At 42.9% G+C, this 17,869-nt stretch overlaps 1 protein-coding gene across 1 annotated transcript; it reads right to left on the bottom strand.

Annotated features, from left to right (window-relative positions):
• Window positions 1-465: 465 nt before the first annotated feature.
• Window positions 466-16,940, bottom strand: flvcr1 (FLVCR choline and heme transporter 1). Its single transcript, XM_084151102.1, has 10 exons — window positions 16,175-16,940; window positions 15,841-15,985; window positions 10,991-11,131; window positions 10,345-10,412; window positions 9,492-9,595; window positions 8,771-8,881; window positions 3,941-4,046; window positions 3,238-3,349; window positions 2,951-3,018; window positions 466-2,268 (listed from the first exon to the last, which is right to left on the bottom strand). Exons 1-10 carry the CDS (start codon window positions 16,844-16,846, stop codon window positions 2,182-2,184), a joined length of 1,614 nt encoding a protein of 537 aa, XP_084007228.1. The 5' UTR covers window positions 16,847-16,940; the 3' UTR covers window positions 466-2,181.
• Between the last annotated feature and the right edge of the window lie 929 nt (window positions 16,941-17,869).

Below are 17,869 nucleotides of genomic sequence, written 5' to 3'. Positions count from 1 at the left end.
TGTACAAGATTATCAAATGCTAAATTATTAATGCAGAGAATAAATAAATATAGTTAAATGATATGAGGACATTTAATTTATTTATCAAATTGCCCTAGTGGGATATCAAGGTTACTTGTTTAGAAATATGAGAATAAGCACTCCAGTAACAGGTTAGTTTGCCAAATATGCCCTCTTCTGGACAATGTCTGCCAAACGCTCATTCTAACTCTATTAGTCTAACTTTCTCTACACGTTTTCCAGTATTAGGAAAACCTAATGCTAGCATTTCAATCACTTAGGATACTGTCACAAAAAACCATCATATTTTGGACCCTCGAGTTATTAGAATACACTATATGCTTATGAAAATGTATTGGTCACCACATGAGGACGCTGTTGTTACAATGTCTAGGTCATGAGCTAAAAGTATTTTGTGACACCTCATGACTACAAGTAATAAAACATTACACAATTACAACCCACTGACTGTAGTTGCTGAACTAAAAATCATTTTATTGTATTGTTTACACTCAGTGTTTTATGTTCTGATTGCCACAAAATGTACATTATCTGCAGATAAGCAAGTATCCATACGGCTCCTTTCCACCCACAAAAGCCCAAGGGCAAACTACAGAAGCAAAACTAAAACCTAATTGTTACAGTACACTCTGGGGCACCTTGTGCAGCAGACGCATTCTATAGCAGCTGCATTGTAACAGTGTTGGCACTGACTATACTGTGGATTACTTAGCGAAATTATAAATCAGGCTGTCGAGACTTTAGACAGTGGTGTGTCAAAGCCATATGTTGTATAGTTCATGGTCTGGATGTACTCATTCTCAATTCGGAACAAATTATTACATTTTATAACATGTTCAATGATTAATTTCAATGGTCTTGGTAAATGCAATCAATTGAAATAAAGCTAAATAATTGAAACAAATAACTACATTGGTATATAAACTGTAATAAGTTAATTATCAAAATTAGAAAAAAGCATTGAAATGTTATGACTGTCCATATAGAAATGTTACTTCATCATTATTCATAATTACATAAAACGCTAGAAAAGAGAGGAATACATCTGTCAACCAAATAAATGTTTTTTCTACAGTCATAAGAAGCTAAATAATAACATTAGCTTTGATACTCAAATATTAATAATTATAAGCACTAATTTGTACATATCCTGCAGGGAGCAACATAGGAAAATAAAACATAAAATTGCTATTGAGATAGCAGAAATGCCTATGGATTGGATCTTCTGATTATTAATTGGATGAGATGAATTATTCCCGTTAAAACAAGAGAAATACAAGAGCCAAAATATAGCGGTTTAGAGATGTGCTGGGAAATGGCTACTGTGCATAGTCCTTATAGACACAGTTTGAGCTATATAATCCCCTGTAAAGGTTTGGAGATGTTTGAATTGTAATGCTGCAGTCATTATCACTCCTGTTTGTGCTTCATCATCCACACAGCTTTCTTAGTATTTCCACAATATCCCTCTGGGTGGCACTGCTATACCATTAGCTACTTATCTCGGCAGAACTGTTATCTGTGCCATGTATTCAACAAAGTTATCAACATTTTAACACTTTCAAAAGCATGCATGTAAGTAATACACTGAAATGTAGATTGTACATGTTGCACATTTGTCATATGCATTGTGCACTTTAGTGCGTCATATTTGGTCCATATTTGTATGGCTGACATGTCGTAGAGAACAAAACCGACACTGTTAAACTGCATTGTCATGTAATTACATAATGCAGCATCACAATAATAACATCACCATAATGATAACAATGTTCTTCCTCACAGGCTAAGGCAGGTCAGAGATCCTACATTATATTTCCTGTGTGGTTCTGTATAATGCCTTAAATAAATTTAAATAAGCACCACTTTATGAACCAGAGATGATGACAATTATAGAGACAGAAGTGGATCATCAAGCAAAACAAGGAGGGGACTATTGGAAGTTAAAAGGTGTGCTTATAGTATACCTGTCTGTAAACAAATCATGGCTTGGCTAAAACCATTGCAGTACAAACATTATAATAACACATTACAGTATACAATCCAAAGAAAATGAGATTTCAAGTAACCTCAGGAAACTTTGTTGAATGCGTTGTAGGCCTCTGAAATGTTCAGTAGAGTGTTGAGCGACTTGACCCCCCCCCCCCTGTTCTATTTGGATTAAAGTGAGGTCTCATGGGAAAAGCTGACTGAAGTTTCCATCTTGACGCCATTGGTTGGCTTGTCTGAAGCGCACTCGGTAGGGACCTAAGACAGCAGAGAGAAATATATCTTTAATTAAAGTATTCTATTGTCCTTTCATGAGATAAAGAGTCTTCTCATCACTTAAGTAACTAGTTGTAACAATGTTATAAACCAATAACTGTTCATTAAACCAACACAGTTGGGTACATAATCACAGTGCCAAATGGTATTCTAGTATCCCATAACAACATCCTACAGCACAAGTTTGCAGATGCCCTATACTGATGTCAGCAATGCTCCTGGAAACTATAAAGCCATATCTTTTCAATAGATATGCAACATGAATACTACTATACATATTTTGTCTAGTGACTGCCTGAAGACTGCCAAATAATCAATTGAAAACAAATGCATCTAAGGATTCATTTGCTTTGCCCAGCACGCTGCTCTCGGCATGATAAAGATTCACATTAGATGAGCCAAGCAGAGAGCTCAGTAGCTGAGACACTGCAGGACTTTTTTGTCTTTTTATGTTTGCCCGGGCCTTGATGTTGGGAATCTCATGAGATATGAGACAGCTTTCACAATGGCTGTCAATGTGAAAGAACAGACAGACGAGTGACCTGACATCTGTGTGTGATACATCATTCAAGGAAAAGTGATTGAGAGGAGGGTGACCTTTCAGGAGAAAGAAAAGGAAAATAGAAAATCTCTCTCCGAGGTAAATGGACAGAACGTGACTTACTGCTTGAAGAGCTTTTTTGTCCATGCCCATATTGACGTTGTTTCTTTTCAGTTCTGATTTTATTAAGGCTGAAATAAACAAGCGAAAGTAATTAAGAGTGCCTCATCAAACAATATATAAACATACAAAGCTGTGGTGTAGCCTACATTGTATTGCATTGTATTGTATTTCATTAGTCTGTATCAGTTTTCATAGCAGAAGGTGGATCATATAGAAGACACCCACACTCCACAGAACAGATCAGAACAGATCAGAACAGATCAGAACAGATCAGAGAGCCAACCAACCTGTGAGAAAGATGCCCAGGAAGATCCAGACACAGAGGAACAGGTTCCCAACCAGGGGGTTGTAGTTTGTTGTTAGTCTTCCCTGGATCAATGTGAAAATAATCCCAAAGATCTGAGGGAGGAAAGAGACATAGGAGGTGAGGAAAAACACTGTACACCTGTAGTGCCTCAAGGGTACACTCTTAGAAAAAAGGGTTCCAAAAGGGTTTTTCGGTTGTCCCCATAGGATAACCCTTTTTGGCCCCAAGTATAACTCTTTTGGGTTCCATGTAGAACCCTCTGTGGAAAGGGTTCTACATGAAACCCAAAAGAGTTCTACCTGGAACCAAAAAGGGTTCTTCAAAGGGTTCTCCTATGGGGACAGCCGAAGAACCATTATTGGTTCTAGATAGCACCTTTTTTTCCAATAGTGTATACAAGCATTATAGTGACTGACAAAACAGATCACCAAACAAAAAACTTATCAGACGCCCACTTGGCAAAGAAGCTAAACCATCCTATAAAGAACTAGAATAGAAAGTTAATATACTGTGCAGACTTTGTGTGGGTAGACAAAAATTACATAATGTTGAGGGGAGGACACATGTTGTGGTGCACGGGAATACCCAAAAGTGTTTGCCTGGAAATATCACTGGAGACGTGGTTCCACAAACAATAAAACAATATTCATGATTGTTTACATGATCATGTGTCTGACCCTTACCTGTGCAAATGCATTAAGAAGACCAGAAGATGTCCCTTCAGATTCAGGATACGTAATTTCAACCCCAAATTCAAAGCCAAGCGGCAGGTAACCAGTCATGAAGAACCTACAGAATAACAATATCATATCAATAAACCATGCCTGACCTCTGGGAAAACACACTGCTTTATCTTGATGCCCTTGTTTTTTTTATTTTTGTACTTTTCTCCCCAATTTCGTGATATCTAATTGGTAGCCTGATATCGAACACAGGTCTGGAGTGATGTCTCAAGCACTGATGCAGTGCCTTAGACCGCTGCACCACTCGGGAGGCCTGATGTCCTTGTTTAAGGTTGAACATTTCTGGTTCCAGTCCGCCCCTGAACACTACATAAATAATAGAGGCATTGCATGAGTGACTGTTTACCTTCAAAGCATACAAGAGAATGAGAAGATGATGTCAAAAAAGGTAATTAGACCAGGTGTCACGCCCTGGCTCTGGGGACGCTTGTATGTTGAGCCAGGGTGTGAGTTTTCTTTGTTTGTTCTAGTTTTGTATTTCTATGTTGGCCAGGGTGGCTCCCAATCGGAGACGGCTGTAGCTCGTTGTCTCTGATTGGGAGCCATACTTAGGTAGCCGTTTGGCATTGTTTTATGTGGGATCTTGTTCCAGTGTAGGTTTGTGTTTGAACCGAGGACGTCACGTATCGATTTGTTGTTTTGTTCGGGTGATTATTCTAATAAATAAAAGTATGTTCGCCTTCCACGCTGCGCCTTGGTCCTCTGTATCCGACGAACGTGACAGAAGATCCCACCAAGACTGGACCAAGCAGCGTGTCCAGGAGCCAACGCCAGAGGTATCGCTGGCGGATATCCACCTCGACTGGGTCAAGCCGCGGGAGGAGGAGAGAGGCTGGACTTGGAAGCAGAGGAGCGAAAGTCTGGCGAGAGCTATGGAGGCCTGGCCCACGGGGAGGAGAGACGCCCAGAATTTTTTTAGGGGGGGGCTCACGCCGTGGACGACGGGGCAGCAGGAGGCCGCCAGGTTACGGGAGTCACTGGTCACCAGGGGGAAGGAGGATGTAGAGGCACGGCGAGAGGTACTGGGGTGTGTTGCCAGTCCGGTCCGGCCCGTTCCTGATCCCCGCGTAGGGCCAGGCGTGTGTGTTCCCAGTACGGTCCGGCTTGTTCCTGTCCCTCGCACCGAGCCTGTGGTGCGCTTCGTCAGCCCGGTCCGGCCCGTTCCTGCTCCCCGCACCAAGTCAGTGGTGCGCTTCGTCAGCCCGGTCCGGCCCGTTCCTGCTCCCCGCACCAAGTCAGTGGTGCGCTTCGTCAGCCCGGTCCGGCCCGTTCCTGCTCCCCGCACCAAGTCAGTGGTGCGCTTCGTCAGCCCGGTCCGGCCCGTTCCTGCTCCCCGCACCAAGTCAGTGGTGCGCTTCGTCAGCCCGGTCCGGCCCGTTCCTGCTCCCCGCACCAAGTCGGTGGTGCGCTTCGTCAGCCCGGTCCAGCCCGTTCCTGCTCCCCGCACCAAGCCGGTGGTGCGCTTCGTCAGCCCGGTCCGGCCCGTTCCTGCTCCCCACACCAAGCCAGTGGTGTGCGTCGTCAGTCCGGCACAGCCCGTGCCTGTTCCACCCTGTGCCTGGTCCGGCACCGGTCAGCTGCTCCACGCCGGAGCTAGAGCAATCCGCTCCACCAGTGTTCAGTCCAGCTCCGGCCAGCAGGGCCAGACCGGACCAGGGGTACTTTGGGGGGTTAGAGAGGGAGTGGGGATCATGCCCGGAGCCGGATCCGCCGCCAAGGCGGAGTGCCCACCCGGTCCCTCCCCTGTGGTGTTTGGTTGGCGCGGTCGGAGTCCGCGCCTTTGGGGGGGGGTTCTGTCACGCCCTGGCTCTGGGGACGCTTGTATGTTGAGCCAGGGTGTGAGTTTTCTTTGTTTGTTCTAGTTTTGTATTTCTATGTTGGCCAGGGTGGCTCCCAATCGGAGACGGCTGTAGCTCGTTGTCTCTGATTGGGAGCCATACTTAGGTAGCCGTTTGGCATTGTTTTATGTGGGATCTTGTTCCAGTGTAGGTTTGTGTTTGAACCGAGGACGTCACGTATCGATTTGTTGTTTTGTTCGGGTGATTATTCTAATAAATAAAAGTATGTTCGCCTTCCACGCTGCGCCTTGGTCCTCTGTATCCGACGAACGTGACACCAGGGAATGGAAAATTAAATAAGAGGCTAGCCTGTTCAACCTCTCTTTCGTATAATCTGAGATCTCCAGAGATTGGAAAGCTGCCGCAGTCATCCCCCTCTTCAAAGGGGGTGACACTCTAGATCCAAACTGTTACAGACCTATATCCATCCTGCCCTGCCTTTCGAAAGTATTTGAAAGCCTAGCTAACAAACAGATCACGACCATTTCGAATACCACCGTAACTTCTCCGCTATGCAATCTGTTTCCGAGCTGGTCACGGATGCACCTCAGCCACGCTCAAGGTCCTACATTTACATTTACATTTTAGTCATTTAGCAGACGCTCTTATCCAGAGCGACTTACAGTTAGTGATTACATATTTTTTTTATACTGGCCCCCCGTGGGAATCGAACCCACAACCCTGGCGTTGCAAACACCATGCTCTATCAACTGAGCTACATCCCTGCCGGCCATTCCCTCCCCTACCCTAGACGACGCTGGGCCAATTGTGCGCCGCCCATGAGTCTCCCGGTCGCGGCCGGCTGCGACAGAGCCTGGATTCGAACCAGGATCTCTAGTGGCACAGTTAGCACTGCAATGCAGTGCCTTAGACCACTGCGCCACTCAGGAGTAAACGATATTATAACCGCGATCGATAAAAGACAGTACTGTGCAGCCGTCTTCATCGACCTGGCCAAGGCTTTTGACTCTGTCAATCACCGCATTCTTATTGGCAGACTAAATAGCTTTGGTTTCTCAAATGACTGCCTCGCCTGGTTCACCAACTACTTCTCAGATAGAGTTCAATGTGTCAAATCGGAGGGCCTGTTGTCTGGACCTCTGGCAGTCTCTATGGGGGTGCCACAGGGCCGACTCTATTCTCTGCGTATATCAATGATGTCGATCTTGCTGCTGGTGACTCTCAGATCCACCTCTACGCAGACGACACCATTTTGTATACATCTGGCCCTTCACTGGACTCTGTTTTAACAAACCTCCAAAAAAGCTTCAATACCATACAACACTCCTTCCGTGGCCTCCAACTGCTCTTAAACGCTAGTAAAACTAAATGCATGCTCTTCAATTGAACGCTGCTTGCACCCGCCGCCCGACTAGAATCACTACTCTCTGCGGGTCTGACTTAGAATATGTGGACAACTACAAATACCTAGGTGTCTGGTTAGACCGTAAACTCTCCTTCCAGACTCACATTAAGCATCTCCAATCCAAAGTTAAATCTAGAATCGGCTTCCTATTTCGCAACAAAGCCTCCTTCACTCATGCTGCCAAACATGCCCTCGTAAAACTGACTATCCTACCGATCCTTGACTTCGGCGATGTCATTTACAAAATAGCTTCCAACACTCTACTCAGCAAATTGGATGTAGTCTATCACAGTGCCATCCGTTTTGTCACCAAAGCCCCATATACTACCCACCATTGTGACCTGTACGCTCTCGTTGGCTGGCCCTCACTACATATTCGTCGCCAAACCCACTGGCTCCAGGTCATCTATAAATCACTTCTAGGCAAATCCCTGCCTTATCTTAGCTCATTGGTCACCATAGCAACACCCACCCGTAGTATGCATTCCAGCAGGTATATCTCACTGGTCATCCCCAAAGCAAACACCTCCTTTGGCCGCCATTCCTTCCAGTTCTCTGCTGCTAATGACTGGAACGAACTGCAAAAATCTCTGAAGCTGGAGACACTCATCTCCCTCACTAACTGTAAGCATCAGTTGTCAGAGCAGCTTACCGATCACTGCACCTGTACACAGCCCATCTGTAATTAGCCCACCCAACTACCTCATCCCCATATTGTTATTTACATTGTTATTTATTTTGCTCATTTACACCCCAGTATCTCTATTTGCACATCATCTTCTGCACATCTATCACTCCAGTGTTAATACTAAATTGTAATTATTTTGCACTATGGCCTATTTATTGCCTTACCTCCATAACTTACTACATTTGCACACACTGTATATAGATTTTCTATTGTGTTATTGACTGTACGTTTTGTTTTTGTTTATTCCATATGTAACTCTGTGTTGTTGTTGTTTTTAATCGAACTGCTTTGCTTTATCTTGGCCAGGTCGCAGTTGTAAATGAGAACTTGTTCTCAACTGGCTTACCTGGTTAAATAAAGGAGGCCTGTCCAGCTTGGGTTTTTTGCACAAAATTATCATTATCTGGCTAATAATGGGGGCCTCAAGGGAAAAAAATGGGCCGGTGTGTTAGAAATGCCAGGGCAGATTTCTGGTTCCAGTCCGCCCCTGAACACTACATAAATAATAGAGACATTGCATGAGTGACTGTTTACCTTCAAAGCATACAAGAGAATTAGAAGATGATGTCAAAAAAGGTCATTAGACCAGGGAATGGAAAATTAAATAAGAGGCTTGCATTTTAAATGTCCTGAATGACACCCTACTGTTCACTACCTCATCATGTAGACACAATGTGCAACATGGGCTATTATGACTATTTTACTTCTTATCATTTCAATAAATGATTTACAATCTGACAGGAAACCATTTCCTTTGTGGCTACAGGATCCTTTCCTGTTACCAAGTTGGCTGTTACACAAATGAGTAGACTCTCTCAATGATGACGCTAGACAGTATTTTTATCTAGTTCAAACAGAGGGGTTATCTCCAGCCTTACCCCAGCACACCGGCTGTGAAGAACACCAGGTAGATACTGTTGAGGTCCAGAGTGAAGGTGAACACCAGCATACCAATGAAGGACAGGATGTAGACAATCAAAGTGGTCATTCTGAGGAACAATCACAGGACAGAACCTTGATGTAAATACAAGTGGACACATTCAATATAGAGAGTTTTACAATTAAAGAGGCATGGGCAGGGAAAATGTACAATATCACTCCCACCTTCATCATTCTCTATGTCTCAGGGACTTACATAGCCTATATAAGTTGACTTTATTATTAATTACTTTATAGCTTACTGTAAATGTCACTGATTCTAACCATTGGTTTCATACACAACCCAGCACCAGTATGAGTAGCAAGAGTGTGCAAAGCTGTCATCAAGGCAAAGGGTGGCTATTTGAAGAATCTCATATATAAAATATATTTTGATTTGTTTAACACTTTTTTGGTTACTACATGATTCCATATGTGTTATTTCATAGTTTTGAAGTCTTCACTATTATTATACAATGTAAAAAAAAAAAGTAAAAATAAAGAAAAACCCTTGAATGAGTAGTTGTGTCCAAACTTTAGACTGGAAATGTAAATAGACATAGACTGTAACTGCCTTCTGCAGCTCAATATTGCATCATGTGCAACATAGTTTTATGACTGTGTCAACAAAGAATGTAGTGATTCATGTCACTGGCAGTTGTGCTTGGGGACAGTACCTACTTGTAGGTTTTGGTGTGATCCAGCCACAGTCCACAGATGATGGAGCCCACCATTCCAGCCACCACAAGGGTGAGACCAATCCTGCCTGCATTCAGTTCCTGGTTCTGGGGTGAGGAGGTGAATGTTAGCGTAAGGTTAGCAGGCTTTTCTAGGGACATGTGCCACACTATCATATTCACAAACTTGAGGCTCAAGAGGACTCCAGACACAATATGGTCTGGATGCATGTATGACCTTTCATACATGGTGTATCGGTTTAGGGGGTACAGTTCAGGGATTTATGGAAGGTCTGGTGGGAAAGTGATGTTTATGTCATTTTAAAGTGAGAGAAGGCTGCTACCAGAGTTCACAGAAAGTTGTTTGTCTTTCAGTCTTTTAGCCAACCCTGACTGACTCTCTCCTCCATTGGTAGCAGGCATGCGTAAAAAGTGGATAATGAACTTCAAAACGGGACACAATGGATTCGTGCCCTGTCATGGTTTCTGCTCTCATTTAACTCCATCTGTTTACAGAGAAAGCCTTTTACATTTACGTCATTTAGCAGACGCTTTTATCCAGAGCGACTTACAGGAGCAATTAGGGTTAAGTGCCTTGCTTAAGGGCACAACGACAGATTTTTCACCTAGTCGGCTCGGGATTAGAACCAGCGACCTTTCGGTTACTGGCACAACGCTCTTACCCACTAAGCTACCTGCCACCCCTTTTCCCTAGAGTCTTTACTTCTGTCCCATTCAAGAGCTTGTGTTTGGTCTAGCTATGTATGTAGTAAATCAACCTATCAAAGAAACTTTAATTTTCACAAATAATCTTCATTTTCAGTCATTGGAACACGCATCTTTTGTACTCCACTTACCTTGTAACAAGCCATAATCATCTGATTGAGAAGTGTTGACACAGAGTAGAAAGAACCAGTCATGATACCTAAAAGAAAATAGGAAACTAAATAGATTTCTTTCAATGTTTCATCCCGCCATAGTGATATAAATTCCAAGAATCAACATAGTACACACAAAACCATGAAAATAACTGAACACCAACAAAATAAACTCTCTAGATGTCAAATCCAAGAAATGTACATAACTGGACTGAGCACTGGGCAGTCAGTCTGCCTTGGGGTGTATGGGGTTAAAGGACAGATCTTATCGGCCTTGTATGGGGCTAAAGACAGATTGTTCTCATAATGGAACACATATCCCCAGGAAACAATCAGTGGAATGAACAGAATGCAATAAAAAGAGACTTTGAAGGTCAGCACTCAGGATAACTAGCCCCAGATCTGTATGTGCTTCGGCAACTCCTCTAACTTTCATTGTCACTTTTGGCATGACAACAAACACAACAGATGAGTTTGCTAAAGCACAGATCTGGCAATTAGTCAGGTGTCTCATCATAACTTTAAGGTAGCTTTGTGTTACAGTGGTAATAACTTGGTTATAGTAAGTGTAGTAAAAACATAAGGAGCAAGATAAGGTGAGATTATGATAAGTCTGGTGTCTCACCATAACTGATGAGCAGTAGGATGAAAGGTTTGTTCTTGAACAGGTTGATGATGGACTGTCTGTAGGAGTAGTCTTCAGGAGCACAGTCAGGCAGGACAGCCTGAGCTTTGCTGGGAGGTAGTGAGGGTCTGTCTTTCATGACTAGGAGAGAAGAGACATAGTCAACACTAACCTGCTGTATTTACAGCTTTACAACATAATGGTAAAGTGTTTGTCTCTGTTTCTTGCTTCAAATGCACTCAGTAGCTTATTACTGCAATGACTTATTACTGCAATGACTGCCCTTGACCAGCACAAAAACATCCTGTGGCGTACTGCATTAGCATCGAACAGCCCCCGCGATATGCAACTTTTCAGGGAAGTCAGGAACCAATATACACAGCAAAGGCTAGCTTTTTCAAACAGAAATTTGCATCCTGTAGCACTAACTCCAAAATGTTTTGGGACACTGTAAAGTCCATGGAGAACAAGAGCACCTCCTCCCAGCTGCCCACTGCACTGAGGCTAGGAAACACTGTCACCACAGATTAAATCTATGATAATCGAGAATTTCAATAAGCATTTTGCTACGGCTGGCCATGCTTTCCATCTGGCTACCCCTACCCCGGCCACCAGCTCTGCACCCTCCGCTTCTCCTTCACCCAAATTCAGATAGCTAATGTTCTGAAAGAGCTGCAAAATCTGGACCCCTACAAATCAGCTGGGCTAGACAATCTGGACCCTTTCTTTCTAAAATTAGCAGCCGAAATTGTAGCAACCCCTATTACTAGCCTGTTCAACCTCTCTTTCGTATCATCTGAGATCCCCAGAGATTGGAAATCTGCCACGGTCATCCTCCTCTTCAAAGGGGGTGACACTCTAGATCCAAACTGTTACAGACCTATATCCATCCTGCCTTTCGAAAGTATTTGAAAGCCTAGTTAACAAACAGATCACCGACCATTTCGAATCCCACCGTACCTTCTCCGATATGCAATCTGGTTTCTGAGCTGGTCTTGGGTGCACCTCAGCCACGCTCAAGGTCCTAAACGATATTATAACCACGATCGATAAAAGACAGTACTGTGCAGCCGTCTTCATCGACCTGGCCAAGGCTTTCGACTCTGTCAATCACCACATTCTTATTGGCAGACTAAATAGCCTTGGTTTCTCAAATGACTACCTCACCTGGTTCACCAACTACTTCTCAGATAGAGTTCAATGTGTCAAATCGGAGGGCCTGTTGTCTGGACCTCTGGCAGTCTCTATGGGGGTGCCACAGGGTTCAATTCTCGGGCCGACTCTATTCTCTGTGTATATCAATGATGTCTCTCTTGCTGCTGGTGACTCTCAGATCCACCTCTACGCAGACGACACCATTTTGTATACATCTGGCCCTTCATTGGACACTGTGTTAACAAACCTCCAATCGAGCTTCAATTCCATACAACACTCCTTCAATGCATGCTCTTCAATCGAACGCTGCTTGCACCCGCCCGCCCGACTAGAATCACTATTCTCGGCGGGTCTGACTTAGAATATGTGGACAACTACAAATACCTAAGTGTCTGGTTAGACCGTAAACTCTCCTTCCAGACTCACATTAAGCATCTCCAATCCAAAGTTAAATCTAGAATCGGCTTCCTATTTCGCAACAAAGCCTCCTTCACTCATGCTGCCAAACATGCCCTCGTAAAACTGACTATCCTACCGATCCTTGACTTCGGCAGTGTCATTTACAAAATAGCCTCCAACACTCTACTCAGCAAATTGGATGTAGTCTATCACAGTGGCCATCCGTTTTGTCACCAAAGCCCCATATACTACCCACCATTGTGACCTGTACGCTCTCGTTGGCTGGCCCTCACTACATTTTCGTCTCAAAACCCACTGGCTCCAGGTCATCTATAAATCACTTCTAGGCAAATCCCTGCCTTATCTTAGCTCATTTGTCACCATAGCAACACCCACCCGTAGTATGCGCTCCAGCAGGTATATCTCACTGGTCATCCCCAAAGCCAACACCTCCTTTGGCCGCCATTCCTTCCAGTTCTCTGCTGCCAATGACTGGAACGAACTGCAAAAATCTCTGAAGCTGGAGATACTTATCTCCCTCACTAACTTTAAGCATCAGTTGTCAGAGCAGCTTACCGATCACTGCACCTGTACACAGCCCATCTGTAATTAGCCCACCCAACTACCTCATCCCCATATTGTTATTTATTTTGCTCATTTGCACCCCAGTATCTCTATTTGCACATCATCTTCTTGCACTATGGCCTATTAATTGCCCTACCTAAATAACTTACTACATTTGCACGCACTGTATATTGATTTTTCTATTGTGTTTTTGACTGTATGTTTTGTTTATCCCATATGTAACTCTGTGTTGTTGTTGTTTTTATCGCACTGCTTTGCTTTATCTTGGCCAGGTCGCAGTTGTAAATGAGAACTTGTTCTCAACTGGCCTACATGGTTAAATAAAAATAAATAATAAAAAATAACTGATTTTGCAAAACACTATCACAGCTTATTGTGAAATAAACACAAATTACGTATTTGACATTCGTGACAGGCAGACTTTTTTGTATGTATTACACAATTTTCTTCACAGCGCATTTTGTGTGTATTTCTTTCTTCATAACGCATTTGTGTACATTACATGAATTCCAATTTGTTGTGGCTAACTTTAGCTAGGCTAGCTAGGTGGCTAACGTTAGCTAGGCTAGCTAGGTGGCTAACGTTATAGCTCGGCTAAGGGTTGCTAGACGTTCGCATTATACGCCCACCCATCCTCCCTGACCAACCTCCCTCCTATCGTTTCTGTCTTAAGTAACGTACTGTCTTTATAATTCACTGTATACAAAATCGTGTACTGCACACAAAGAAATACACTTTTTCTTGTGCCTGTCACAATTTTCCAATAAGTAATTTGTGTCTATTTCACAATAATCTGTGTCTCTGGGTTGGATTTACTGTGGTATGTTTGCATGGTTGGTATGTTTGTATGGAATGCGTAGCCTATGGAAAATCTACAGTGCCTTCAGAAAGTATTCACACCCCTTGACTTTTTCCACATTTTGTTGTGTTACAGCCTGAATTTTAAATCGATTAAATGTATATTTTGTGTCACTGATCTACACACAATACCCCATAATGTGAAAGTGGAATTTAGTTTGTAGAAGTGTTTTGAAATTCATAAAACATTTAATCTGATATGTCTTGAGTCAATAAGTATTCAACTCCTTTGTTATGGCAAGCCTAAATAAGTTCAGGAGTAAAAATGTGCTTAACAAGTCACATTGTAAATTGCATGGACTCACTCTGTGTAGTAGTTAACATCAGTCTTGTATGACTACCTCATCTCTGTACCCCACACATATAATTATCTGTAAAGTCCCTCAATCGAGAAGTGAATTTCAAGCACAGATTCAACCACAAAGATCAGGGAGGTTTTTCAATGCTTCGCAAAGAAGGGCACCGATTGGTAGATGTTTAAAAATACAAAAAGCAAACGCTGAATATCCCTCTGAGCATGGTGAAGTTATTAATTAGGCTTTGGATAGTGTATCAATCAATATCCACTGCAAAGATACAGGTGCCCTTCCTAAATCAGTGGCCGGAGAGTAAGGAAACTGCTCTGAGATTTTACCATGAGGCCAATCGTGATTTTAAAACAGTTACAGAGTTTAATGGTTGTGATATGAGAAAACTGAGGATGGATCAACAACATTCTAGTTACTCCACACTACTAACCTAAATTACAGAGTGAAAAGAAGGAAGCCTGTACAGAATAAAAAAATAATCCAAAACATCCATCCTGTGTGCATTAAATGTGGCAAAGAAATTAACTTTTTGTCCTGAATACAAAGTGTTATGTTTGGGGCAAACCCAACACATCACTGAGAACCACTCTTCATTTTTTCAAGTATGGTGGTGGCTGCATTATGTTATGGGTATGCTTGTCATCGGCAAGGACTAGGAAATGTTGTAGGATAAAATAAAACAGAATACAGCTATAAGCACATGCTAAATCTTAGAGGAAAACCTGGTTCAGTCTGCTTTCCAACAGACACTGGGAGACAAATTCACCTTTCAGCAGGATAATAACCTAAAACACATGGCCAAATCTACACCGGAGTTGCTTACCATGACAACATTGAATGTTCCTGAGTGGTCTAGTTAGAGTTTTGACTTAAATCGGCTTGAAAATCTATGGCAAGACTTGAGAATGGCTGTCTAGCAATGATCAACAATCAACTTGACAGAGCTTGAAGAATTTAAAAAAGAATCATGTGCAAATATTGTACAATACAGGTGTGCAAAGCTGATATAGATTTACCCCAAAAGACTCACTGCTGTAATCGCCGCCAAATGTGCTTCTACAAAGTATTGACTCAGGGGGGTGAATACTTATGTAAATTCGATATTTCTGTATATCATTTTCAATAAATTAGCAAAAATGTCTAAAAACATGTTTTCACTTTGTCATTATGGGATATTTTGTGTAGATGGGTGAGCAAAAAAATATATTTAATCCATTTTGAATTCAGGCTGTAACCCAACAAAATGTGGAATAAGTCAAGGGGTATGAATACTTTCTGAAGGCACTGTAAGTGCAGTTGTCTGGATTTATGGAGTTAGTTACTACAGTGACTAAATCTGGGCTCTCCAACCCTGTTCCTGGAGAGCTACCCTCCTGTAAGTTTTTGCTCCAACCCCAGTTGTAACTAACCTGATTCAGCTTATCAACAAAATAATTATTAGAATCAGGTGCACTAGATTAGGTTTGGGGTGAAAACCTACAGGACGGTAGCTCTCCAGGAACACCATTCCAGATGGCATGATGAGGCTTGTGTCAACTTACTTACCAATTACAGTCAAGATGAAGAGAGCAGTGGAGACTACAGCTGTCCCATAAAACATAATGCTGATATTGTGTCCCATCAACTCTATGTCATCCACAGTGTTGGGGACCAGGACAGGTGGAAGCAGGAAGCCAATGGCAGTGCCCAGCTAGAGAGGAATCAGACAAATACATCAATGTCACATATTCCATCAAAATACAGAAAGAAATGGTTATGGTTATTTTTATACAGCAGCATAAATATGTACATCATAAGCATGTAGGCCTACAGTTTACAATATGATTAGGCTACAATATTCAATAGGTGCCCCCCATATCATGACTCATTACACACGCACCTGGTTACCCAACACGGCAGTGGCACATGCAGTAGACACCTCCTTCGGGCCAAACCACACTGATGCAATCCTAGAGGGCAGCCCGAGGATGAAGACTTGGGCTATGGAACATATTATCTGTGCGGTCATTGTCACACCGAACAGATCTGACCGGACGCTGGCGCATTTCACCCAAGCACCGACGCAGTTCAAACCCGCGCCCATAAGGGCTGTCAATTTCAGTCCTTTTTTATCCAGTAACCATGTTGCGGGGAAGATCAAAGGCACATACGCGACCATGTATACAATTGACAGCCAGTCGATCTTGTCACTGGATACATTGTAGAAGTGGGTAAAAATGTTGGTGATGATGCTGTACTGGATCCATTGAAATGCGTTGACGAGGGAGTAGAGGCTGAACACAGCTAAAACGGCGAATCTTCTCCAATAGAGCTTCGTTTCGAGACATTTTTCCTCTCCAGGAAGCATAGCCTGCTTCTCATCTGGAGGGATCTCCTGTTCCAACGCCTTCGAGTCCAGTTCTGTCAGATGTGCCGATCCTTTCGTTAGAACGGAGTACTGATCCCCGGTTGGGACTGCCCCGTTATGCACCGAGCTCTTGCATGAGAAGTCTGTTTCGTCAGGTGCGTTGTCACGTCGCAGATGCTCCTGTACCAACTCGCCAGCCACCATGATGCTGCGCCAACGTCGCCTATCTCTAGCCTATTACAATCAGGAAGCACGTTTACGCAAAATAGGGCAGATCCAACATTCAGTTAGTAGATAATACAACTATTCATACCGTTTTATAAAAAATAAAAATAAAGTAATTTTAAAATATTGTAGGCTATATATCTGTATTCGCTCTCATAAGCGCCTTCTTTCGCATGGTCCTGCTGTAGCTTAGTATGTCGGTGCCGCTTTTGCTCAGTGCATGGGGAGGGGAGAGTACTGTAGGGCAGGGCGCATTTACATCAGACAACTCAAATATAGAGGCCTTCCGATGATGACTCCGACCAATCAAAATGGCGGTTTTGGAGGGCTATGGCGGTTATAATCCCCAATCAATCCTGGATAAACGAATGGAACAAGTGCGCACCGGCCTTTTTACCCATTCAAATAAACTGGATAATTTCCTAAATAGCATTAAGGTTGTTCAAAGGTGTATCTGTTCATTAGTGACACATGGTCTCCTCATTATCTCTAATCTTAGTTAACCCAATAGACCTGCCTAGCATATACAGTAGGATACTCGCACTGGAAGGCAAACGATTGAGACAATCTATGCATAAAATGTGTAATAAAATCATCCACCTCAATAACATAGGCCTAAAAATCTATTTTCTCTGCTAATTGTAGATCTTAAATTTGTAGATGGGAGGTGAATTTACACTTTTATTAATTATGTTTTTGAAAACGCTGGTCTTCAACTCGTCCTCAGATTTACCACGATTAAATTATGTTCAAGAGGCACTGGCACACGTAGGCCTACATCACTACACTTCCACGTTGTCACAGTTCGCATTGTTGCGCGAAATTCTCAGGTTTCCAGATCCATGGAAACCGCGGGGGAGCTAGGCACAATAATGCACTCATTACGCACCACGTCATTTGGCTGCTACTTGCTATTGTGGTGTTGTAAAGCCTATCAAAACATGTCAAAATACAAAGAGGGTGCCCTGTTCGAATTAAACATGCGAAGAGAAACGTGGTGTC

Source organism: Coregonus lavaretus (assembly GCF_964263955.1).
Source record: "Coregonus lavaretus genome assembly, chromosome: 33".
NCBI lineage: Eukaryota > Metazoa > Chordata > Actinopteri > Salmoniformes > Salmonidae > Coregonus > Coregonus lavaretus.
The sequence above is the reverse complement of the archived record's forward strand: the minus strand, read 5'-3'. Positions and strand labels throughout refer to the sequence as shown.

Coding starts and splice junctions, on each gene's coding strand:
- flvcr1 (XM_084151102.1), bottom strand. CDS start 16,846: ATGGTGGCTGGCGAGTTGGTACAGGAGCATCTGCGACGTGACAACGCA. Junction 3,350..3,940: donor TTCTTAATGCATTTGCACAG/GTAAGGGTCAGA, acceptor TTCCTCCCTCAG/ATCTTTGGGATTATTTTCAC. Junction 2,269..2,950: donor ACAAAAAAGCTCTTCAAGCA/GTAAGTCACGTT, acceptor CTGCTGTCTTAG/GTCCCTACCGAGTGCGCTTC.